We start from the raw sequence: 27,446 nt of genomic DNA, 5'->3' as shown, positions 1-27,446 counted from the left end.
TCAGCTCACTGTGTTTGATAAATACGATCAATATATGTTATTCCCCTCTGAGATCCACCCACCATCATCTCTCCATACTCACCTCTTGCCAGTAGTCATTTGGGGATAATTATCCCCACCAAGAGCCTACCTCTAATGTGCCCACTGTCTTTTCTCCTGTCATAAATTGGTCTGATACAGGCACTAAGATAACAAATCTAGACTGTATCGTTATTATTGCTGTTATTTTAGTAGTTCCTTGATCCTAAAATAGGGGTAGCAATCTAATAATTTGCTGTAACTATAGTAAAGTTAGATGTACCTAATGAACTGTTCCTCATCAGGTATTTGTGTAATTGATTTTTCCTACCTAAACTTGACTACTCCTCAGCAACACTGTCTACAGCTTTTGTTCTCTGTGAAGTAATGGACCACCTCTTCCTTTTCTACCAGTATCTCCGAACAGTTGTATTTCATTTGGTGGCTTGCTTTGATTTTGTTTCAATGTGTTCTACTATTCTTTTAAGCTTAATCCTAACAATGAGAGCTTTCTGTGAACTTCCTCTTTTGTTTGAAGGCACTGATGAGCTCTTGATCTTCCACATTGGGAAAATTTGTATTTCTACCCATACTATAATTTCTTTAAGGATTTGCCAGCTTTCCTTTTTCTCTAGACATTTTTCCCAAGACATGTTTCCTCTTCATTCTCTGAGATTACACATGTCTTCTTTGTGGAAGTTTGCTGTTTGTTAGGCTTCCTGAGAAAAAGTGAACTCCTTGAAAAATTTCAACCAAATTTGACAAATTTCACTCACCTCACAGAGAGATGTTTCAAGACATTACGTTCCTACAAGGGTCACGAAACAACCCAACTAGTAAAAGAAATGAGATTTGATAAATACTTCAGTTCACTCAGGGCTGTTGTTAGAGCTTAAGTTGTTAAGCATCAGAGAATCCAACCATAAACTTATTCTTGATATTACTATGCAAAAAAGGTCAATATTGGTTCTGCTGTTCAAAACATTATTTGCCCCTCTCTTCCCTTCCTTTTCTAAGAGTAAACTCTTACCATCTCATGATCTCTTACTCGAGCTGCCTTTAAGCTCTGCATTGAGAACTGATTTCTCTTCACTGGTGAGAACGAACACAGAAGCCCTTTTCCATTTGGTGGCTTTCTCCATGCCTTCTGTACCAAGGAAACTGCCTGTATTCTGCCGCATCCCCTTCCCAAGAGGTGTTTGCACAGTTACATTTCAGGCAGAACTAATTTAAAGTCTATAGCAAACTTTCACCACAATGACAGCATTTGCTCTCTTTCCATTTATTATTGCCACGGATTCTCAAGTGGTCAATCTATACCTCAGAGAAGACATACTGCCTTACTCACTAACAAAGTATCTTCTCTCTTCACTTTGTTATTCCTGAGAAAAGTTCTGTATATGTTAATGATCAAGCCTTGTAAATAAATAAATAGAACCATGTTTCTGTTATGCCAATGCAGTCATAATTTTGATCATACACTTAAGAATCTTTCTGTATATTCCTGTACTTAACTGCATTTATATACAAACATCTGGAGTTATAAGCATATTGACTCACTATCCTAATTCTTGTTCCTCCTCTGATCTTATAAATTAACACCTTCTCCTGTATAATCTTTGGTTCCTGACTCTGTTTCTGAGCACTGACATCTTTGACTGCTAGGGACTGACTGTGCATTGGGAGCTGCGTGGACCTGCAGTACTGTGTCCAGCCTTGTCCCACCCCCAGCAAAGAAATTGATGAAGTGAAGCAAATTCAGTGGAGGGCCACCAGGATGGAGCACTTGCCCTTTGAGAAGAGGTTGTGGGAACAGGGCTTGTTCAGCTGAGATGAGATGGTTTTGCAAGGGACCTAACAGCAACCTCCAAGCATCTAAAGGGAGGTTAGCAAGAAGACCAAGCCAGGTACTTCATGGCAGTGCATGGTTGGGGGATAAGAGACAACAGGCATGAGCTGAAGCAAAAGAGGTTCAGACTTGCTAAAAGAAGAAACTTCTTCACACAGAGGAAAGTCAGACAGGGTAACATGGTGCCCAGAGAGGTTGTGCAGTCTCCGTCCTTGGAGGTTTTCAAGACCTGAATGGATGAAGACCTAAGCAACCTGATCTGATTTCGTAATTGACCCAGCTTTGAGCAGGAGGTTGGACTAGAGACCTCCTTAGGTCCCTTTCGACATGTATTACTTTATGACCTGCCTTTTGCCTTCTGAGAATGCCATCAGCCATCAAAGTCCTTGTAAAGCACCAAGTTCTCCCCTCTCCCCTCAGTGCTCGCACTGGTGCTACAGACCCTCCCTCGTCCTTGCAAGTCTCCTGGGTTACATTAAGGAAGACTTTACATTTGTGGATGTTTCTAAGTCTCGCCATCTCTTCCTCCTCTTAGCTTTCTACACCTTCCCTTTACTCAAACATGATTTTTTTTGCTTTCAAAGGCTACATAGCTCTCAGATTCATCAGTGTACAGTATGGTGGATAAATGGACCCTTTACACCACACATGCTTGTCTGCATAGCCACAAGCTGTTGGCACCACTGCCCAGAGTGCACTTAGGGATCTCCTCTCCTTGGATATTCGTTTATCTGGAGAAAAGGGAATACCAGTCTTTCCTGCTCTCAAGGTCTACATTGTGCAGAAGATGATGGGGGAGAGGGGTGTCCCAGCCTGGGCCAGTGATGACAGTCAGTACATCTGTGGAAATCCATGAAGCCTTATATAAAAGGAGTAGTAAACTCTTCTTGTTGATGTAGTCACAGGTCCTCACAGTGCTAGAAATTGAGGACTCGATGCCTGGTGAGGTTCCACATGACCTTACGGATTTTGCCAGGAGAAGGCAGGTTTTGTTGTGCATGTTGTCCATCTTCCTTGTAGTAGACTTTCCCACTCCAAGTCATCAGCCACTAAGCAACAGAAGCAAGCCTCTTGGGCACCCTCTCCCTCACATGTACTGGTGCTTGGAAGGTATAGAGCTCTTTTAGAAACTCAGGGAGCACTTCCCTATAGAGATCTTCACCCAAAAGCCCTGCTTCCAAATGATAAGTATGATGTAAATCCACTAAGTCATAGCTGTCTCTTGGGCTCAAAGCCTCCTCATAGCAATGGAGAAGGTGGTCTCAAACACATACCAAAGGAGGAACTATAGATGATCTTATCATCCACGTGGGCAGTTCCATAAATAATTGCTGTCTGTTCTTTGTCACAGACATCTTCCAGTGTCTCCAGCAGCAATTCTACCTTTGCATCTTCGTCAGGCTTCAAGGTGAGTCTTGCCTGCCACCCTTCTAGAAGATGGGCATGGTCAAAAGGTGAGCTGTCATGGCTTACAAAAAAAGAACAGATGACCAACATGGTCACATGATGAAAGAGAGAAACGGCAACAAAGGAGAGAGCTTCTCAATAATCATCTAAATATGCAAACCATCTGCACTACTGATGGCATAACATGGGGTAGCCTACAAGTTACTGAGTCATTGGACCAACGTGTTGTAAAGACACAAATACACACCAGCCAGCATGACACCCTGCAGCATGCTCCTGCAACAACTCTCAGTGGAAACGTAGGCAGCTCAACAAGAGGTGCTTTGGGCCAGCAGCTCACTCCAAAAAACTGATACCAATTGGTTGTGCAGACATACTGCCAAGTGTTCAATGGTGACTAAATTCAAATGCTGACTAGCTGTCAGTGGTCACAAATAATAATAGGGCAGAGCATCAAGAAAACTTAGTCAGCAGGTCACCTCTATCATGCTTGGCCCACAGACCTCAGGTCTAACACATTTTAAACTCCAAATTTCTGAACAGGCACAAGAACTACTAAAGCAGTCAAATTAACTTATCTCCATGTTCCTTGCTCCTTTCTCAGCAGAGTGGGTGTCACGTAAGACTCTTGGTTTTCCACCTTGTTTGCTGTCAGAGAGCAGGAAAACACAAAGCAATGTGAAATTGAAGGGCAAATAATACAGGCCATAGAGAACGAAGCTTCTGAAGTAATAAAGTATCAGTGCTGTCTTTATAGCAAGAGCATAGCAACAGTCGTAACAAGCACCAATGAACACCAGGCTCCATTAGACATGTCAGCATGCTCATAAGGTACTTGTAGTGGTTACAGATATCCTAGTACCCACCAAGCATCTATTTACGGTCCTAAAATCAACCACTCATCATCAGCCAAAAACTTTGGGGGATACAACAGAAACCTTCACACCTGCCTCAGTTTTGCTATGTTCTTACCTTTCCTGAGCCTACACAGATACTGAAGCAGGTGATAAATCTGAAACCAGTGTCAAGCTAGCAAATACTGTCATACTCAGATGGGCAGGCTCTCTGGGCTTAAGAAATTAAAAACTCTGGCGTTTATAGGCAGAACCCTTTTTCCCCAACAGTAAGTTTCATTTAAAAGTATTTCATGATAGAAGGCAAACATTTTATCCAAGCTGGAAACAGCCTTGGGAGCAAACAGATAGATGTAGTTATCTAGGTGCTCAAATAAGAAGAACTAGCTCTGAAATTATCTGTACTGTTGCTGGGGGAAAAAAAAAAAGCGATATACAGATCATTAACCTTTGAGATTGACACCATGTCAACTTGGCAAGAAACTGTCTTACCAAGTAAGGTTGTAATCAGTATTTAGATAGAAACTCTAAGAACTGTGACACTTGTTTATACTGTAGCCTTGTGGAAAGGAAGTCTAAAGGCTCTGGGCTGAGAAAAGCTATGACTGGAAAAATGTAAAGAAGGCAATTTAATACTGGAGACTAAAAATTCTTTACTTAAGTTCGCTAAAAAACAGTCAGGAGGTACAACTGATGTAACTTAATTTCATAAAAACAAAATGCATATTCCTACCAAGCCTGCTGTAGCAAATATTTTTTTTCTACAGAAGTATCTGTAATAGACCTGTGTCAAGATGCCAGCACACTTCTGGCAACACCAACTGCAGTAGGTGATTAGAATTTATGCTGTGTAAAATTAACTTTTAGATTAAATGAAAATTATGAACCAAAATGCAAAAGCATTTATATGGCAATTCACCTACGCCATTTGTTTAAAAAGTGTCAAGGCAAGTGAATGTAACACAGTGCTCTGAGGAGTTCACAGACTAATAGCTCTGGCTATTGCAGCAGCTTCTTTTCTAGCCCCACTGCTCTTTCCCCACCAGAAACCTGAGGTGTAAACATGTGAAGCCACTGACATTCTGAACTACCTGCATTTCTTAAGACCAAGTGAATAACAGTAAGGGAAAATTAGAAAATTGTGATTCTGTGATTATCTACAGAAGACTGAAAAAACTCCTCTTTTAAAATCATCAGATCTCAGGAATAGGAAATCATACATTCTGCTAGATTAGTCAAGAAGTTTTCTTGAAAAACTGTGTCACGGGAAGCTTATGAGAATGGAGTGAAAGCATCAAGCATCTTGCAAGCTTGAAACACAAGTATTTCACGATGCATATTATTTCGTGATATATTTCACCATAGTGGAAAAAAGTAATTTTCTGAACCAAACACTGCCACCTCAGTTCAGATCTACATTTCAGTTTAATTCTGCAACCTAAACCAATAGTGTGCTTCTGATAATGCCTACTTCCAGGTTTTGCAGAGTGATGTTATAAGAGTTATGATAAAAAGAAACTAAATATACTCCCAATATTTACTGTCAAGGCACCAACAGAAATCTCTTCCAAAATCTAGCATGCTGCTTGTTGCATAAAGCTGTGAAGCATGAGGTTTTGTATTCTTTCAAAATAAACTGTTTCATCTGATCTAATGTAACTGTGCCTGTTCTCATATATATATATATATCTCTAATTCATTTTTCTAATCCCACTAAGCCCCTGGCTTCAATAATATCTTAAGGATTGAGTTTGCAGTTGTGCATGTCACAAAAAGCTTCTTCTATTATCAATTTCAAAGGTGTTGCCTTTAATTTTCATCATGTTGTGCGTATCCTTGCAAAAATTGCAGTGTCTGTTATGTACCTCTGCTTTATACACACTGACTTCTGAAATAAAGAATTCCAAACATACTTCATTTGCTCCTGACCACTCATTACCCACTTATCTTTTACCTGACCTTTCTTTTTTTGATATAGGAGAGACAAGGATGAACACAGTAATTCAGAGTGTTGATAAAACTCTGATCAGTGTTATGGTATTTTGTTAAGCATTCCACACCACCTCTTTTTGAACATTTTGGTGGCACTGTGACTTCCAATACCCACTGAACGGAAGTTTTACTGCATGAGCCGCAGAGTTCCTCCTGACAGTTGATTAACTGCGTATGAGTAAATTAGTATTATCCCACTGAGCACCTACTTCGTTGTATTTATAAAGATCAGCCATTTCTTAAGTTCTGCTATGGTCCACTGCATTTCCACAAAATTTTAAGTCCTGCATAATCTAATTAGCACCATTTCCACCTCATTTTGCTACGGAAACATGTATTCTTTTCTCCAATTTATTTGGCAAGTGTTAATCAGTGGTCCCAATAGAGCTCTGGCATAATTTGTTTATCAATCTCCATCATCTTTTATATTTAGCATTTATTCCTATTCTCCCCCCATCTTACCTAATTTCCAGTGCTTCACAGTCCACCTTACTGCACGCTTTATTTTTATGGTAGCAGCTTCTTAAAGCACTTCAGGCTTCGTGAACATACAAATAAAGGTCGATTCCATCAGATTGTGCTATCATCTTTTACAATATTCTAACAGATTAAGGGGCACATTTTCATCTTTTTTTTTTAATTTAACTTACTACTTTATCCAGTTATGTATTCACTTCAGAAGGTTTGTTTGGATTTATTTCATAGGATTCCACCCTTACACTTCTATTTTATGATACAGCAACTGTTACCCATGTAGGGAAATCAGCTTTCTTTTTAAAACTTCTTCAGGGTTTCTGGCTGAATTTCACCTGGACTTGCTGATGTAACAATTTCTCTTCATTTTGTAAATTTCAGTATTCTTTCCTTTTCTGGAATCTAAAATCTTGTTTTTATTGTAAAAAAAAAAAATATTAAAGTGTTTCAGCATCTTCTGTGGTAATAACTGCAGAAGTACAATGATATTTTTGCACTGAAGTCCTTGCCCCTCTTTAGTCAGGAGTATTTTCTCAATAAAATCAATTACTTTGAACATTTAAAAGTAATTTTAGATAAGAAAATGAAAGCAGGACTATTTGCAAAAAGATATATTTATCCTGGTCTATAAAGCAGCATGTTTGCTTACTTATGTTACAACATTGTGAAGTCAATTTCATTTGAAACAGTGAGGCAGCTTCTCCCTTCTGTGAGTCATTCACAGAGCAGAAAGGGAAATAAAACTGTCTGAAAAGGAAGAGAAAAATCTGATGGCAAAAATCACAGTGCTATGATAACTAGAAGTCACTTAATTAACTCCTTCTCTTTACTCTTTTAACATTTGTATAATTTCTGTTCATGTATTTGATTTGCTGTGTCAGTCCCCGTCTTAGGTCTTACTTTCTACATGTAAAATGCCAAATGTAACACCTTCTTTAATAGCTTCCTATTGGTTGGATTTTATTTAATAAAGAATATTTAGTAAAACAAACCTTGTATCTTGCTATTTCATCCTGGTACTGTCAGGCATTCCTGCTTCTTTTTTGTTTACGGAAAACTGTTTCTTTTTTAGCATATAATTTTAGTAGAAATACTTTCACATGGAGCTATCTCCTTTCAAGTTGTTCTTCTGGCACTGTATCAGAGGAATAAGGTAATTTTTGTCACCACCAATTAAAAAGTTTTACGAAACAGGACCGTTATAAAACAATTAAACCTTGCAAATGCAGTAGTCTCTAGGAGGGAAACCCTGGAGGAAATTCTGCTTATTAAAATTGCAATTTTAGTTTCCATTAAAAAGGAGAATAAGACAACAGAAGATGGGCTGGCAAGACAAATTATTTCTTAATGTCAGCTGAGCTTATTTCAAATGAGATAACGTATCTACACCAGGTTGGATTCAACACATTTTTGCCTCCTCAACTCATTTATCTAATTCAGTCATCTTGATTATAGCCTCATGGACCTTCATTTTCAGGGGGAGAATTTCGTAACAAACAACCTACACAACATGCTGATTACTGAACAGTTAATTCTAATTAACTTGGCTATGGCAAGAGAATTTTGATAAAGTCCTAGAATGCAAATACAGTTTGGCTATTCTGGCTAAACTTCTATAAAAATAAAAACCCACAGCAGAGTCTCCAGATGAGACAGAGTGATAGGGATCTAATGTAAAGAAACAAATGAGAAAATTAAAATCACAAATAATTTATTCTTCTGCTAGAATTAATGGAGTACAGTTTTAAATAGCAATGAAGTACACAGTGGTAGAAAATTGGCACAGAACCTACAAGCATTTCATTCATAATAATGTTCCTCATGCCGTATCTGTTCAAACCTTGATGTGTATTTTCTTTCGACTTTAAGAAAATTGTTTTCCCTTTAAAAATGATGCACAAATTGAAAATCTTGTCTTCCATGTATAATGTCATATATTAATAACACCAGTTGTTTTTCTTTTTTTCCCCTCTCAAACATGATTGCCAACTGAAAAAAAAAAGAGTTCTTTTTCTCCTGGGCTAATTTTAAGTTTTGTTCTTTATAAAAGTTGCCAGGAACTCTTTGAGTGCATATATTCCTGCACAACAGAATATCCATTTATTCATCTGATATACAGTTGCAGGACAGTCTCAAAACAAATTTTTTGTGTACTGTGCTATTGATGTGCTATCTCACATGCAACACTATAAGTATTAATGCAGTTCAAAACAAAATTTGGCATTTACCTCACCAATAGGTTTTATATTTGATGTTATAAAACATCCCTTGGTCTCAGGTTAACCACTAAGAAAAATGGACACACCAAAAATGCCCCCTTTCTAAAGATATTAACTCCCAGTTAGGAGAGTTTAGACAGGTTTTACAAAGTCTTCTAGGCTATTTTGATACATACAAATTATTCAACTAAAGGTTAAAATACACTTATACAATACAGTCCTGTCCTCCATATTCTTTTTCAGGTTATTTGCATATTCAAGCCAAGTAAAATTAACACTTGTCATTTTCTTTGTTATTGCAATTATTAAGAGGGATTACAGCTTGCTTATGCAAAGCTGTGACAAAACACTTGAGAAATAAAACCCAAACATTTATCTTGTTACCCAAAAAATGTTGCAGAAAAAAGTCAAACTATGTTAGAAACAATTTTTACAAAAATGTTTCACTCTGAAAATTGGAAAGCTTAAAAAAATTAATTTTTGCACGAGACTACATTATACTGTCCTTAATTATGTTCCCATTTAGATAACTGGGATTCTTATTCTTTGTACATGAACCTATCAGTGATGTATGATGTTCTCCATCTTTTTTCACTGTTATCTTTATTGTACACCATTTCGAGACTTATACAATCAAGCACTTATCATGCCCCAACCCATTTTTAACAGTAGATTTCTTATTCTGCCCAGCAAGTAGTGTACTGTCTTGCATATTCACCACATGAAAAACATAATATACAAAATATTGCTGCTGTAAAAAGTGTGCATTTCCCCTTTCCCCCTACAAAAAAAATCTGTGGAAAAAATATTAAATTCCCATAACCTTCATAAACGTACAAAGCTGTTCGCACCTTTCAGTCTGTAACAGTCTATTTGACATACAGTTCTCAACTCACTGCAAATTGTTATGTCACATATTTTCTGTCCAATATTGCCATCTAGAGTAGAGATGTGAAATCAGTTTCTGAGAATCTACAGTCTTTAACAATTAACCCATAAAGACTGTATACCATAAAACAGCCACAAGATTTTTCCAAAAGCTAGATGGAATGGGAGGTTCTCATCTCAGGAAGATGTCCACAGTGCTGAGGAGACAATATGGCTGCTAATAGATACTGCCTACCGGAATGTGAGTACTTTTTCACTGTTGATAATTTCCATACTGACCCTAAGAAAGAAATTCAAAATACATAATTAAACCACAAGGCATATTTTCCTGTATTAAAAGCAGAAATCAGAAGACCATCCAAATAAACTATGATGTTAAAAGGTGGAAACAAATAAAAATAAATGACAAATCAATATGAGTAAGTGGTACAGAGTTTCATCTCACTAAAAAACCTTTGTGTTTTAATGTAAAAGTAAGACTGACGATACGGATTTAAAGCCAGGAATCTAATTTGATCAGACGGCATATCTTTAAATTCAATAGACTGCTGTGAAATTTGCAGAACACCATCAAAAATAAAAGATGGGAATTACTTCCCATCTAAATTTTGAAAACGATTTCAAAAATACAAGGTCACCTAAATTCAAAGTAATTTAGGAAACTAACCTGCTTTCAGAGATACCTAAAAATATTCATATATCAAGCATCACAGAATGATCTGATACATGTATCTCAAAAATCAAGGCACATCCCAGTGAACATAAAGAACTAGTCAACATATCCTATGGGAGTCAATTATTCCACAAATCCAATACATAGAATTATTACCCTTATTGATATTCTCTATTTCTTTTGACAGAACACCATGCACTGCAGAGAAGGGCAGAGGTGAAAGCATCAATGCTACACGCTTACCATGATCCTTCACCACATGGTTCAAGGCTTGCAGAAACAAGTAGTGTGCTACGAAGTAAACATTCTCCAAACTGTGGTCCCACCAGCATTCCACGTTAAATACCATCACAATAAGGCAGTATTTTAAATTCCAGTTTTATGTTGCAATGTCAGTTTTTTCCTTTGTAATATGGCAATCAGTCAGGAAGAAGAGTTTCAGAACAGATGCCAGATAAGAATTTAAGCAGCACAATTCCTATGGGAATGGCTAGTATGAAAAAGTGGAGAGGTCTTCTATAATTAAGTTTCCCAGTGGAACTTAGATTGCACAAACTGGAGGAGTACAGCCTATCTACAGAGAGTGTTATCCACTTCTACTTCAAAGAAAGCTGGAAGAAACTCAGCAAATTGAGATTAAGTTTCCTTGATCCTACATTTGCCACAACCAAAGCATTTTTCTGTAGCTTATTATTTGCAGGAGGAAGCTATTAGTTCAGTGCATGAGCATTTTGTTTATCTGTTAAATAATCAGAAGTAATTGCATCTCTAAAGTACTAAACTGAAAGAATTTGTTCTTTTTTCCATGTCTTTTCTGATTTCTATAGAAAGCAGGCCAAGTGTTCTTCTTCAAAAATGCAGGCAATTGTGGCTATTCTCACTTCCAAGGGAAAGTTCTTCTTGAAAGTTCAACTGATCTTCTACTGACATATCAGGATTTTATCTGAACACTAGAACCTCAACTTGATCATAAGGTATATTTATTTACTCTCCATTTTATTTATGCCAAGGAAAGTAATAGTGTATGTTTTAATGACATTTCTGAACAATTCATATTGCAAAGATTAGATTTTTACAGTTTAGTATATTCTACAGGAAAAAACCTCCGCTTCATCCTTTAATTAGAAGACAGGTTTTTTACAGGAATCCTCCACTACAACTCCAGCCTAGAGTTTTGGTGGTTCTTGTCTGTTTTGAGCTTATCTTAGTAGTGACAGAAAAGAAGCAGCTTATTTTTCAGGTCACTTCTTTCCCATGTTCAGTGTTCCTTTACACTGCTCAGAGAAAATCTGTGCAAAAATAGGCTTCCTGTCTCCCCACACAGCTCTACAGTAGAGGGACTTCAGTTGCACACCTGAGGTGGTTCTGCAACTGGAGAGAAGGATCACTGGATTTGTGTTTGTGGAAAATCAATTCAACCATTTTTATTGCAAAGCAGTAATGAAGAATGATCCACCATGAGATTTAGGAACCTTACCTTTCACATTAGTCATTCACCATGAGGCTATGAAACAAATCACCTTAATTTTTAAGGTCCAAAATATTGTCTGGAGTGCCTCACTTTGCCAAATTGCATTAAAACTTTGTAAACTCAGAGAGAATGACCAATCACACCTCCAGACAAATGATTCTGGGTAACTCACCTGGAAATAAATTCCGTGAGAATTATATATACACACCTGAGAGACCATGTCCTCAAATTCAGTAGTTTACATGTCCACGAGAAACTAAGATTATCAAATAAGCGTGTAAGAATCACAACGTTCTTATCAAATGAAAGAATACCTGGTCATATCCATAAGGCCTCTGCTGTGGTGGCTGTGGTGGCCCAGGCTGTGTGGGTCTGTATCCCCCATACTGCTGGCCTTGTCCTTGTGGATAATTGGGATACTGAGGTCCTGGACCACTCTGGGAGGGGCCTGGAGATCATTAAAATGTAAATGAAAAGAAAAAAAAAAAGATTGCTTAAGGTGTTAAGAAGAAAAGAGTAAAAGCATTGATTTTACAATTAAGCAGGGCTAGGAAGTATCACTACTGTGCAATTAGGTCTTTTTCTAACCTAAAAACATACCAGGGATCAGTGGTCCCCCCCTCACTCTGGAAAGCACCTTAGCTGACAGGGCCTGTGTTCCAACCACAGAAACATTTACCTTTATTTATATATTCACCATTTATTACCAATGCATGTAGTTCCACACATGAGGTCACAGGACAGGGAAGAACAGGGCAAGAAATGACAAATCATAACATGAGCACTTTCCACGATTTAGGGAAGAACACTCTCCTCCTGCTATATGCTGCTCCAGTTCCAGAACTTTATAATGCCAGGAGCAGGCAGATGATCAGCTGCATTTAGCATTTGGACCTTTTGAAGAGACTAGCAGTGCTGCGCTGCCAGAAAGTCAGTTCCACAGCAGGCACACACCACAGCAGGCAATCATAAATGGGATGTCAGGCAAGCAAGTTACATGCATAAAATGTGAGATGTGACAACCAGTAAATGCTACTGTGGGATGGAAAAAAGCACCCTCTACTCCCTACTCCTCTGGTCATCTTAACTTTCCAGGAAAAGGACAGAAAAAACCAAACCCAACTTTGGCTCCAGCCTTTTTTGGCTGTAAAAGGAAGCAGTTCTTGTGTCAATACAAACGCTTTCTCTTACTATTCACAGGGACTCAGCCTGTCTATCATCGGAAGCTGCATGTTACTGCCATCAGACAGTGAAGACAAGTTCCAAACAAAAGTAACCTCATCCCCTCCTACCTTGGGCGAGATGGTGTACTGTGTTTTTCAGTGACACTCCATATGGATCTTTTGCAGTGGATCTAAGTTAGCTTTTTCAACACCACCCCTTAAAAATTGGCAGAGTCAGGAAGATTTGCAAATCTTCAGAAGTGCTTTCTTTTAAACAAACCAACACTTTTTTTTTTCTTTCCCTTCAGAAGAAACAGATGTGTTTTAGCAATAACATGATTCAGTGCTAGAGAGGGCTAGTTTTAGCTACAGGCACTGGACATTAAGATGACATCAGCTGGTAACTCTCTCAATAATTCTGGATCTATGAGACAGTCAAAAAGATGACCTGCAGAAGAAAAGCTCCATAGACTACTACCATTCCCCTCAGGCCTCACATCCCCTTGAACTATGCAGTTTCAGCTTTCTACAAAAAAGATTAAAAGATTAATAAAGATTGGGATGCTGATTTATTTTTGCAAAATAGAAAGCAATTAAATACTAAATTGAGCAAGGATACTACATCCTAAGAAGTGCTGTGTTCACTTGACAAATGAAACTTGGTTTTATTTATTCATAGTAATTCTTTATACCTGAATTCTATATATTCAGTGATAGATTTTATAAAATAAAAATGGAACTTCAGTATCTATTTCTGCTAAAAATAGAAATTGAGAAGTATGCTATTTGGGTTTTCAAATTACAATGGGTAAGTTGCTCCAACAGATTCCTTCATCCCTTTCCTCCAGTATTTCTTAACCTAAGAGCAAGTCAGATTTTATTTCTTTACTTACAGAATTTAGAATAGTGAGCTAGATGGACCTTCACTCTGATCTTCATTCTGTTCCTATGTTACGTTTAGCAGAATGTAAGTATATGAATACTATTTTAGAACTACCAATTCATCCAAAACCTCCAAAAGGAGAAAACTTGTTAAATCTCAGTGGATCCTCTTAAAATTTAACTCTGTCTCAACGTAACTGGATTTAATGCAAATCTGGCATTTATCTACATGGCAAACAAGTCAGTCATGTACTTCCTCACATACCCACAATGTTGAAAGTTTTAGCACTTAAACCTGCAACAAAGCTAGAAGTTAAACTATATGGAATTAGATTTCAGAGATTCTTTCTTCTGAGATAAACATGTACAGCTTTATAATATGCATACAAGTAAACCTTAAAAGAGCAGTATTTTCAGTATGCTCTTCTGACCTCAAGTTTTCAGAAGTAAAGCACAAAAATTACACACTACTACATTCAGTTTCCTGTGTGGGAGGTTTTCCTTGAATCCAAAGACTACATTATCTCACTTGTGGCAGATGATTCCTCAATTCTTGCCATAAATCGGAAGGTTTGCACTACTAGTGCAAATTTATAAGACAAACTCTATTGAAAGCTGCATTGGCAATGCTTATATTCATTTCCTTACTGATCAGTACAAGAATTTTAAAAGAATGATTCATGTATGTTGGATGAAATTTTAAACTAGTTTTTAAAAGATTTGGTTCTAAATGGCAAATCCAAGGATGAAAGGGTATAAATGGCTCTTTGCCATCTTTGTGCCCTCCTGACTGTGTTCACCTACAGAGGACAGATTCTTTCTGGGTCTTTCTAAGCTACAGACACCTGTTATCATGTTGTCTAGTCACCTTAGATTTTCTGTGCTACCACACAGTCCTAGATTGCCAATAGATCTACGTCCCAAAATATGCTGTCTTCTACGCTTTTTTGTTTTGGCCACTGAAATTGCAGGCATACAGCTTTTTTGCACAAGCCTGGCCTGTCAACTCAGTAAAACAGGAATGGAATAACATATGAGGATCTCTCAGTTTCTTCTGTGATTGCTGTCTATGTCTTCAGGTTCTTACCATAACCCTGCTGTTGTCCTGGATAGCCTTGTTGGCCTGGATATTGCTGCTGTTGTGGTGGATAACCCTGCTGTTGGGGTGGTCCTTGATATGCATCTTGCTGCTGACCATATTGCGTGTTTCCTGTAAGATGATTGCAAGAAAGCAAAAACTTATAAAGATACCTAGTTTATTTTTTTTTTTTCCTTCTAAGATGCACAGCCAACAACACAAGAACAAAATGAAAATGCAATATTGATTTCAAAAACTGAACAAAACAAAGAAAACTCAAACCAAACAGAAGGAATTCGGCCAAACAAACTGCAGTTAAAGCCAATTTTGCAAAGTTGAACTGCAGCATTTCCAGCATCTCTGCCAAACGAGCATTACATTTACTGGAACATCACAGTCATAAGATCATGACTATGCTAAATAAAATTAAAAAAGACAAAATTAAGGACAGCTACAAGAGCACAGACTAGCTACACAAGATCAGCAAGCTGTTTCCTAACGGCACTATAATTATACAAAATATATACACACACAAAAAGATATACAACTGAACCAACAAATTTATGTTTAAATAAAAATTTCCATTGAGGTAAAAAAAAAAAATCTCTAGAGTGTTTTAGTCATTTTACTGTTGTTAGAAATGGCAAATTGTGGTTATATATTTTAGGTGTTTGCAAGAAATTATTCTGAATGCTTCAAGTTCCCTGCAATTTTCAAGACAGCCAGCAACTAGTATTCTACAAGAGCTTTGCATGGGTATAAGTCGTGTTGTCCAATAATTTTTGTTCCCGTTGCGGGTGGGGGAGGAAAGGGAATGTATGTGCGTATGTGTGTGAAGGTATATAGATACCTCCTTCGTAGTAATGTTGTGAGGAATCCTCATAAGGCCTATCGTAGCCTTGTTCAGGATACGACGGTTGCTGATAACCGTAATCATTATGACCTACATCAATTCGACAAGAGACAGGAAGAAACGTTAATGGCCTCTGAGTGAAAACCCTAAAAATATTTCATTTCTCAGAAAAATGAAAAAAATTTCAACTGGATATACATGAAAAAGAATTTTTAATTGAAATAGCCAAAGATTTATTAATATGATTTCCTTTCATATTGAATTAACATGTGACAGGAAAAAAAAAATGCTTAATGCAGAAGTTTTAGCAACATCACAGCAAGGGATGGTCTTAACCTTCTGATAACCCTTGGGGTGGGGGGGAGTGGGGGGGGGGGGGGGAAGTACTTTATCTCTCACTCAAAAAAAAAAGAAAGCATTTAGGCCTTTCACATGTAAATAACCTGAATTAAATTAGAATGAACAAAGAAAGCAATTATCATACTTTGTCTAACACCTGTTCTGCTGATCTCCAATTCAAAAGCATATGCTAAAAGCAGTGTGAAATTTAACAAATAAAGCTCAATGAAGTTATGAACCACAGCCTACATTAAATTTCGCTTTTAAGTGACAGAAAAATAACATTCTCAAGGTTTTCCTTACAAACAGAATTCCTACAAGTCTTAACTTTTCCTCTTACATTCCAGTCCTGAGTAGGATCATTACAAATGAACCTTCCTTTTCAGAGACTACAGGTATCTCTGATTAAGAAACCAACACATGCAGTAAGCACCCCACCTGTTGTTGTTTTTAGAACAAATATATTTTGTCTTACAGTTGACCAAAATATATATCTTATTGCTAACTTGGTCAAGAAAACAAGCCGAAATTTTCTTTAAATTTGAAGTAAGATTATACAAATTATATACTTTTGGAATAAAATTAAGGAAAGGAGAAAATAGTTCTAAAATTAAGTGGTCTTTGTAATTAGTTCTGCAACTGTACCATACGTCATTGCATCTAATACAAATACAAAACCATTAACACAAGTCTTATATTTTCTTTACATTCTATATAAGAGTAATAATGAGGTAATGATAAAGAATGAATCTTTAGAAGGAATCTTAGAGAATTAATCTGTGCTGCCACAGACCTGTTGATGGTAATATCCAATTGCCCTTACTACAGTAAATTGCCCGTAACCATCTAAAGTTCATGTGTGTAACACAGAAGTTCCAAACTCAAAGCTTAATAATTATGAGTTAACACACCTTGTAAAATAACTGCACATATATCTCCAAAAATAACACACATAAGCTTATATAAATATGGCTGGATGTATCTTAAAATCAATTTAAGAGAAATTAAAATTCAAACAACTAACTTGTATCCTTTTATTTGCAATGAATAGTTGCTTTGGCAATTACACAGCTTTGCTTTGTATACATCTTCAAAACGTTAACATCTACCACATTCCTTGAACTTCATAAGATACCATCATTAAGTTGCACATATGGTTATCACAGTAGTCATGAGTCAGCACCTTTGTTCTCCCAGTCTCTGCTCAGCCTAAAAACAGGTTAATTGCAACTTTTCTAACTTATAACACAATCCAATAGCCTTCAGCACTCTAAATTCCAAGAGGTAGGAGGACAGATTTATGCAATTCAAAGTTACGGTCTTGTCTTGAATGCACTGGGGGGACTTCTAAAGAGGATTCATAATTACAAGCTCCTCAGGGCAGGGACCACTTTATTCTTTTGTAAAAATTAAGCTCAAGGCCCATACCATCCATAGCAGCAATAACACATTTGTGCGACTTGTATTAAAACTAACCACTAAGTTAGAAAAACAGAATATTTACAGAAAAAACACATCTTTTTGACAAGTTTTTCCACTTCAATAAAATCTTTAAGAAAAGGATAGTGCCCCCTCTCTGATTTATAATGAAGTTATGACTGTTTTAACTCATCTCAATCATGCTAGATACGCTAAGGAACCTTCCACACTTTTAGATAAACCAATTACAGAATTTTCATTTTGAAATATTAATACTGTTGTTAAGAGTTTCAAATAGGAGTATAAAAATACGTACTTTGAGTAAGTTGTAAAATTAACTAGTCATAGTAACTTAAACTGTAGTAACAATTCTGAATTTGGAAGGTTTTGTAAATGTGAGGTATGATATCCAATTACTATTCTTGCCCCATTCCCTAATTTTGGGCATATGACTACATTAATATTGGGCAGGTATAGAAAATGGGAAAGTTAACATTTATGAGAGATTACCATCAGGGTAATATTGCTGGTTCATGCCTTCTGGAGGACCTTGTCCACCATGACTGTATTGGTCCCCATAATAGTCTTCCTGGCCTGAGTACTGCTGTGGTGGGCCTGAAAAACCACAACCAGTCAATACGTAAATAACTTGTTTTCTCTGTTATAAAGCCTGCTAATTTCTGATTTTAGTATGAGAAATATTTCTCAAATGTACTCCCCACCCATATCGTCGCATTTCAGACAACATATGTAATCTGGTTTACTTAAAAAAAATAAATATATCCATCTATATATATACACACACACAGTTGTTTGGCTGCACTAAATTGAGCACATACATATCAAACTTCAGTTTTGAGCTCATTGTAGGAACATGCGTTATAGCAGACTAAGATGCTAAAAATAAAGTTATTCCTTTTCTAGAAGGACTGAAAAAATAAAAAAAGGAAGCAAGATTGTGGAACATTGTTCCTTTTTTGTAACTGAACAAATTCAGAACCAAGCAGGTACTCTGTTCCTTTTCCATACCTATCATTTAAATATTGAAACAGAACTCGGCATCAGCATAGCTGAGATACGTATTTTTAGATACTTTTTTGTCAGACAGAACTCAAAACAAAAGTAATAGTTGTCTTCACATTTCATGGTGATACCAATAATCTGTTGCTGCAAGAACCACTCTTAAGAGGGTAAAAAAACCAGACTGCAAACAAAGTCTGTGACACCCAATGATTTGATCAAAATTTGGTGTAAGCAAGGAAGTGATTTAAAATAGTTTTAAAGGTGGTTATTTAAAATCAATGTAAAAACACTGAAGTGAAGTCCTACCTTGCTGTGGCGGTCTGTATGGAGGAATCTGTCTCTGACCCATCATGTGATTTCCTTGGTTAACTTGGCCCATCATTCCCATAGGTGGCTGCTGTCCCTGGTAATGCTGGCCACCTGCTTGTGGCATGTTGTATTGCTGGGAAGGAGGCTGCTGGTGCATCATTGGACCTGTAAAAGGAAAAGTATCAAGTCTTCTGTAACACGTGATTTGTGGGTAAATCTTTCAAAAAGAACATGAAAAACCCAACGTTTAAAAATGGACCAAAAAAGGCTCTTTATGTCTCGTGCTCTCATAAGGATTCGTTGTTTCTGGACCTATGCAAATGCAGGCAGATCAATTCAATAACCAAGTTACAAAATAGAACTCAGCCTAAACAAGGCTGCTTTCTAGGTGATTTTTCTTCAAACTACACAGACATTAGTTTACTCATGCACGAAGATAACTGAAACACTTTTACCATTTTTTGTTTGTTTTAAAAAGCATCTGCAAAGAAAGTACAGATGAAAATCTGATAGTGAAACCTTAGTAAGTCATAGAAAAATTATTTAACATTGTGAACTTCTCGGGGCATAGTTTTAATACACATATAGTTATTGTTACAGTCCATCAATAAGCCCCTTCACTGTTATCACAAAATAAATAATTTTATTTAGCCTGTAAAGACAAACCACATATACCGGTGAGTCAGGCAATCACACAACAGGCAGTATGCAGAAGGGCCCACAAGAATACATGCTCAGTCCCAAGCAGCCTGTAACAAAAATCTTTCATACCAAGCTGCACCAAGTTTCTATGAGCCACATGAAGAGACCAGGAGAGCTCAAGTACTGTCCCTGTTTTATCAACTGAGAGTATCTGATTAAGGCTGAACTTGGAGAAACGCAAACTTCAGTAATGAAAACACAGTTAAAGAGCACCCTACTGACACCATACAGCAATAAAAATTATGATTACACCATTTCATTATATGGGATTGCAGGTTAGGTTGATATAAATTGTAACAAAGAACAGCTTCCTCACTTCCTCTGTAGTAGCACTTCAAAAAGAGTTATTCCGGTATTAAAAAATATGAAAAGAGTTGTGACAAGGAGCTAAACTTCTTACAACATATATGTAACAATACATTAATTCAAACCACTTAACACATATTGCACACTTTATAATGGTGAAACCCAAAGCTCTGCCCTGTTTTTTTTATTTATAAACTACAAAGACAAGAAGTAACTAGTCTCGCTAAACCCCCAAAACAAATCAAAACATCAAACAAGCACAGCCACTCCTTAGCCCGATCCCAGGAGAAAAAGGAAGGTATCATCTAGTTTTCTATATGCTAGGTTTTGCCACTGCATTTAATATTTTTACATAACTAGGTGCTAGAGCACAAGCTGAAAGTCCTACATAGAAACCACAGTACTGGAAAATTACCTAGATACAGTCAATACTGAAAATGGATTTATATAATGAAAGGAATACATAGTCACTTAGATCCCATCTATGTGAGGTTACAAGAGAAAGTTAAGCCAAATTAATTAATGGTATGAATTCAAAGTGCATTAGTTAAATCCCATTAAACCCCTGTGTGGAATCTCTCAGTGAGAAGTAAAGTGGCCTCAGTTCTGTTAAGCTTCATTTTCCTCTGAAGATAAATATTGGCCACTCTTAAAATGATCCAGTTATGCTTCTATCCTTCTGCATGGCAGTGTCATGTCCCAATTTTAAAGTAAAAAAATGGTTTAAATTGAGATACTGTAATTATTTGTCACTTAGCAAAAATATATTTCATTTTTTGATCTTATGAATGAATAAGTAATTTAGATCATTCCACTTCACTGCTCCTCTATTTGGAGGTACTGAGAAACATCAGGCAGCCTTGAAAAAAATTAGAACTTGTTGCCATAATATTCCTAGATCTCAAGAAAGCTTGTTAATTAACAATATTAATATTAGTCACAATACAATCTGATAAAATGTGTTGGGTCCCCATGGTGCAATGTAGAGGTTTTCTGTTTGCTTTTTAAATTAGAACTTCATTAACGCTTTGTAGAGCCACAATGAGAATTCACTACCCTGTTTCAGGCTGTGTATTGTGTTAATAACAGAGTGCCTGGCTTCCTTCCAGTTTGGTTCACATCTCTCTCTTATTAAGAGGATACCTAAAAGAAGAACCATGGTCTCTATCGTCTCATGCAACAGAACCACTTTATGCAGTAGTTTTGAGGGGTGAGAGAACTTTGAATTTGTTTTTTCTTTTGAAAAATCAAGCCTACAATAAAGCTGTATTTAGTCATTGTATAATACTTAATATGACATAAAACTAACTAGAAAGCCCCTTCACAAAACAAGTAAAAAGCTTAAGACCATTAGTTAATGATCTAAGACTTCCTAAGATTTGTAGCACCTATTTTTACAGCCCACTTAAAAAAAAACAGCTCTTGAATCTCCAATCAGGTCACAACAAACTACACTCAGTGGAAATCATGATCTCTTCCAGACTTGGAGATAAGACCTCATGCACAAAAGTTCACCGAACTGTGTGCTGCAAGAGAATCCTCACTGCCTTCAAAAACTCTCCTTAGAAACTCTTTTTTTGGTGAATTTCTAGAACTATTTATTCCAGAGAGGACAAAATATCTGATTTGTACAGAATCCAAAATGAGTCCAAGAAAATATTGTGTAGGACTATCCCTGTAAATATGCAAGTACACAAGCAGACTATTGTCTTTCCAAGAAACTATTTTAACTTTGGTAGTACAAAAGCCCTATAAATGTTCCTGTATATTCAGAAGGCAGCTTTCGCATGTCAATATACTGGAAGCATTCTTGGGATAGAAGTCTTAAGAAAAAGATGCTAAGCAGTAATACCGTAGGTCCTGTGAGGAGTGCAGGCAATTTTGGCAGTCATTAAACAGGCATTTGAAAAATGCACAGTGTAGACCCAAATCAGTCTTATGGAGTAAGTGAATGTATAAAGCAAACCAGACAATAAGTGAAAACTGAACTGCTCATTGTTCAATTTAATCAAAAGCAGTATACATTATCAAGAATACACAACATTTTCCTCAACTGCTCAAAGTCATCTACATCTACTAAATGAAAAAACTGTTCCTGTTCCAGCCAGTGTCTCATAAGAAGGACTCAGGTATAGGGAAGAAAAGGTATGTGGATATAGGTAAAAATGAGCTGGTGCCTGAACTTTTTATAAATGCAGTGACCTGGTGGCAGTCTCCTGACAAGAAATTACTTTAGGAAACTGACAACTCAGTCTTCAGAAATGTAAGATGAATATAGAGAAACAGAAATGCAAACTAGAAGTGGGTACCAGATAAACCTAACAATTTTGAGACCAGAATTTCACTGAGGGTTAAAGAGCTGCAAAAACACTTAGCAGTTTAAAAGCATCTCCTTAGCTTTGTCTCTTCTGCTGAAACTCTGGTGGCAAATGCTGTGAGAGGACAAGAGTAACAGCTCACATGACTGAAACTTCTGAAGAAGCAGAGAAGTGAGGAACCACACTCACAATTCTGTTCTGATTATAGAGCTATTGGAGCAGCTGGGTATAACTAAAAAGCAACAGTACAAGCTATTGTTTATTCAGTCTTCAAAAATACGTTGGGTTTGTTGCTAAGAAGAGGTCTATTCTTTAAGCATTTCACAATGTGCACTCATATCGATAAAACAATCGGATATCCACATCTAGAGTATCAGCAAAGTACACCATGCCAGATTTACCATGCTAAATCTTGTCATTGTGCCCACTGTTACATAAATAACAAAATATACACCTAGCAATGCAGCAGCCCTCAGCAAAACTTTTTTGTTGGTTTTTTTTCATGTCTGCAAAAATATGCTTGTTTTTAAACATAAGTGATGGTGATAAACTCTTGCAAGAGCTTGCTTAGGAACTCTACCGTAAATTTAACTTTCAATTTTCTCAAGATTCTTGACAAAAGCTACAATTCAAACGTATTTGGTCAAATGAACCAAAATCTTAAAGGTGTTTTAACATGAAGGGCAGTTTAAACACTAGTTCAAAAAACTCTGAGGATATAAAATTTTTTGCCACTCCTAATGTGTGATTTAGGCTGCAAATTAAAGGTAGTAGAAACTTCTCCACACTCACTTATTCCACAAAGTTCTCATCTCAAACGGAACCATAATTTCAGGTGTCATTTGAGAAAAAAAATACATTAATGTAAGTAATACAAAAAATTTTCTTAGTTACCAACATCGGCCTTCATGTTTTATACTAGGGAAGAAAGATGAAGGAACAAGCACCATGGCACATGTTCCTATCTTTGTTTTTTCAAGATAGGAGAACTGCAGTGACTTCTACAGCTAGACACACTTCAAATCCAGCTATAGCATGATGGCACTTAGGAATGTGGAGACAATTTTATTTTTCTTTAATAGGTTAGATGTCCAAAAAATTGAGACTGCCCTGCTTTGTCCATTACATCAGCCTCTGCTTACATTGGAATGAAGAGATGGCAAGACATTCACATAAGGTCCTCAACCTCAGAAATTATTTTATCCTGATCTGTCATACCCTGAATATGTTCGTATTTCAGGTAACATTGGATGTTGCTATCTTTATGTTCCTTTCTTTATGTGGACAAGAACAGAACAGGAATTCTGCACCTGCCTCATCTCTGCTGTCTCCATGATGTCTTCATATTTGCTTGTAATTGAAAGAGCTCTGAAATTTTAATGGAATTTTCTAAGTTTATATAAATTAAACTGTCATTAAAAAAATCTCAGCACCAGATTCAACAGTTGGTTGTCTGCAAATGATCTGAGTCTACATGAGAATATCATGTAGAGTTCACCTGTTGAGTTCACCTGTTAAAAGTAAACTAGTTCCCCTCCCTCACCCCAAGCAACATACAATGCTCATTAAATACAGACTGGGGAGTTTGGCAACTTTGCTTCAAGCACTTCTGGCACAGGAACAGAATGCTAGCAAAAAGATCTGACAAATAAAGTTTCTGAGATGGCCAAGCTATGATTTCTTGGTCCTTACTTTTAAAATATTTGAATTCTACTGTTTAGTACTATTCTCTGTCTGTGAAAGATCTGTTCATTATAAGTAAGAGAATTTCCATGTAAATTTCAGGTTCCAGAAAATCATGCTTACACCTCCCCTCTGAAAAGTAAAAAAAATTGGCAAGAATTGAAATATTTCATTCAACAGAAGTAGCTTCCCATACAAAAGAAGAATGCACCCATATCAAAGAAGTTTCTTCCACATTCACGGAGCTCCTGCTGCTTCCTATCTTTTCCAAAAAGGTAGCCAATATTTCTTGCAGATGTCCCAGGCTGCTACAGTAGCTTTTTAATCAGGAGTCGCCTACAGAGTCTTCCACTTAAAACATTCTGCTTCCTAAGTCCAAAATTACTAAAATTCTTCTTTTAACTAGACTGACTATATAAAAACAATACCATGAAAATTTTGCTTCACATTTAAGATATTCCTCTGCCTAGCATTTTATAAACTAGTGCAAATCAATAATAAGTACAAAGTGGAGACAGAAAGTAAATCCAACAATGGGTTCTGTTACTATGCATTTTATTTCTTAATGAGCACTTTTTCATTTTCTCTTACTAACACCATCTACCTCAAAATGTGTATATACAGCAAGATGTTTTGCTAGAAAAACACACATAAAAAGTTATGCTAAAACCACCCAAAAGTTAGATCAAACCTTTCTGTGTGTTATGGTGTCTTTATCTATTATATGATAGCACGCTTTTTTTCTAAAAGTACTGGTCTCATTCAGTACACAGTAGATATTATTCACTGAAAAGCTATTTCAATATTTTGTTTCCTCCTAATTGTTCGTATGAGATGCCATGCCTAGTCAAACACTGAAGACAGAATTATTAATTTACTCATGGGTTTTCTTATGGCACTCATAACTAAAATGTCCAAATCTTCATAATGAATATACTTTCACAACACTCCTGTGAAATCAGATGGTGGTATAATCTTACCATCAGATTCATTCCTCTACAGATGGGGAACCCATGCAGGGAAAGATTAAGGTCAAAAACATCTAGTAATTTTTAACAGCCAACTTGAGATGCTAAGACCTTATCTTGCAGAATATTTAGCATTATATTTAGCTACCGCAGTTATTAACTGACAGATATAGTATCATCTCTCATTCTCAATATGGATCACCCCTTTATAAATGGCCGCAAAGTTGCGCCAGGGGAGGTTTAGATTGGATATTAGGAAAAACTTCTTCACTGAAAGGGTTGCCAGACATTGGAACAGGCTGCCCAGGGAGGTGGTTGAGTCACCATCCCTGGAGGTATTTAAAAGACTTGTGGCTGAGGTGCTTAGGGACATGGTTTATTGGTGGACTTGGCAGTGTTAGGTTTACAGTATGATTCTATGATAAGAAAACATGCATGCTTAGGGGTTCACAAATGCCTCCTGACAACAATACTGAGGTTCAGAAAGTTTTGATTTATTTCTGTTTCTGAATGGCAGCACACTGCCAATTAAGAAATCTTCAAGTCACAATCTGTTTAATCCCTTTTTGATAAACTGCATCTCAATGCATTTCCTAGCGGCTCATTCTTGTTTCTTCACTTAGATGAAAAGCCTGCAGTGTCCGTGCTTGGCTGAGACCCTCTGCCCAGCTAGACTGGATCTTGGCTACCTAAATCTCTCATGGTCTCATAGATTTCTCTGCCATTCTCTCCCCTGCTGTCTTGGAGTCACAGGAGAGCGAAGATATGAAAATATTTCCTCTAAGTTGTCACTAAATCTCAATACAAATGCAACAACTAAGAGCAGAAAATGAACAAAATGTATTAAGTAGACCTGACTGTAAATATTCTTAGGTCAAAAACCTTAGCTACCAATACATAACAAAACATGCACACCTTCAGACTTCAACTTCTTCCCCTACAGATATTTAACATTTGGTTCATCTGGGACAGTATTTTCACTGAAACAGCAAACAACACCTTGCTGGCATAACAGACAAGTTTCAAAGCCTCGCTCTAAAGCAAGGGGCACCAGCACTCTACATTTACATATGAAGTGCTCTATTTACTAATGTTTTTATGAGACATTAAAATATTTTAAAGAATGTAATTTTTCATCCCACTGTCAGAAATGGCTCTTCACTTCTGTGAAACTTCCACAAAAAAAAAAAAAAAAAAAAAAATCAGCCTTGAAGGAGACATTTGGAATGGAAAAAGTCTCAGCCTAAAGGGTCAAAAGTTGGCAAAATTAAAATTACCCAATGTGAAAGCTTACTGTGGCCCTAAGTGCAGGCAATGGTACCAGCTCTTGTACTAACTAGAGATTTTGCTCTTATTCTTGAACATATAATTCTGCTTTATTCTTTATTCCCCAAAGCCACTTCAGTACTATTATTTGTTCAGAACAGAAACCTTATAAGTATCTTTCTGCCTAATTTCTAATGAGCAAATTTTCAAGTTTGACAGAGTACTGAAAATACAGCAGGGGAATGGGGAAGAGTAAAGAAGACTACTTCGAGATGGAATAATCACTAGGCCTAAGTTGTAAGTCAGTCATAGAAAGGAGGTTGTTTTCTGTAGAGCGACTTAGTGGATGGCTCCCTCACACATACTGCTACATATTTATTGCTAACTTTCTGCAACTAAGAAATCTCAACTGAGCATGCACAGGACTTTTCTAAAGCACATTACAACATTTACAAAATTACTCCATGGTGTATTGCCCAGAATACACAGATAACTTGCCAGTTCAGAAAGACAGTAAAAAATATTCCCACTTGTGATGGTTTCCTCTGCTATGCGCCTATCTTTTGTTTTCTCTGCTGTTAAATTTTAAGAAAAATGCCATTAACAATGTGGATGATGAAGGACTCAGACCTCCCACTTTCACTACTGGTAAGAAAACTGCAGAAACAGCTGTTTCATCTTGACTCATTTTTGGTCTCTCATTAACTCAGTCTTTTGTCTGTTTGGAACTTTTCTGTGATCTAATAATTAAACTGATCAGTATGACCTGGTCTGTTTGTACACCTCAGGAACAAATGGTATCTACCTAACAAAGTGGAGCTTTGATCTCCAGTAAGAGTATACTGCCATAAGAAGAACCTATGCCACTGGAGGATTATTTTTTCTACAATGACCAGAAAGGGAGCCTTAGAAAAAGAGAGAAACACATTCCCCTACAGCATCAGAAAAGAGATGAAAACCTCAACTTAAGTCATATCCTTCAGCTAATGCATCCATAACATAACTGCTGTAAACATGGCAAAGCATTTTTTCAAAAAGATTCTGCAGTATGTCTTCTAGCAGGTGGTATATCCAGATTCAACGTAACAACAACTTAACAGGTAAACTGAAAATACTGTTTGCTGACTTGTAAAGCACATTTATAAGACTATGCGGTAACGTATAATTTAATAATTTGGTCTGTTGTGACTCTAATGCAGTATTTTAATTCTGCGGTGTCCTTGCACTTCAACAAGGACCATACTGTCAACAGGATACATCATCTGTTTATGCTATGCAAATATCCTAGATAC

The 27,446-nt window shown here is 36.8% G+C and overlaps 1 protein-coding gene across 3 annotated transcripts in view; it reads right to left on the bottom strand.

The window, feature by feature from the left end:
• Positions 1-8,294: 8,294 nt before the first annotated feature.
• Positions 8,295-27,446, bottom strand: part of SS18 (SS18 subunit of BAF chromatin remodeling complex) — a 45,820-nt gene continuing 26,668 nt past the window's right edge. The window contains exons 6-11 of one of the 3 annotated variants that reach the window (XM_059836012.1): positions 18,909-19,076; positions 18,090-18,194; positions 15,819-15,911; positions 14,978-15,100; positions 12,160-12,293; positions 8,295-9,981 (exon numbers count right to left, since the gene is read on the bottom strand). In XM_059836012.1, coding sequence (XP_059691995.1) covers positions 9,955-9,981; positions 12,160-12,293; positions 14,978-15,100; positions 15,819-15,911; positions 18,090-18,194; positions 18,909-19,076 — 650 coding nt within the window. In that variant the 3' untranslated portion in view covers positions 8,295-9,954. The remainder of the gene's footprint in view (positions 9,982-12,159; positions 12,294-14,977; positions 15,101-15,818; positions 15,912-18,089; positions 18,195-18,908; positions 19,077-27,446) is intronic. The other 2 variants (XM_059836013.1, XM_059836014.1) reach the window with 2 other exon arrangements.

This window comes from Gavia stellata, chromosome 3 (assembly GCF_030936135.1).
Source record: "Gavia stellata isolate bGavSte3 chromosome 3, bGavSte3.hap2, whole genome shotgun sequence".
In the NCBI taxonomy this organism is placed as follows: Eukaryota; Metazoa; Chordata; class Aves; order Gaviiformes; family Gaviidae; genus Gavia; species Gavia stellata.
Note: the sequence above shows the minus strand (reverse complement) of the source record. Positions and strands in the feature narration are given on the sequence as shown.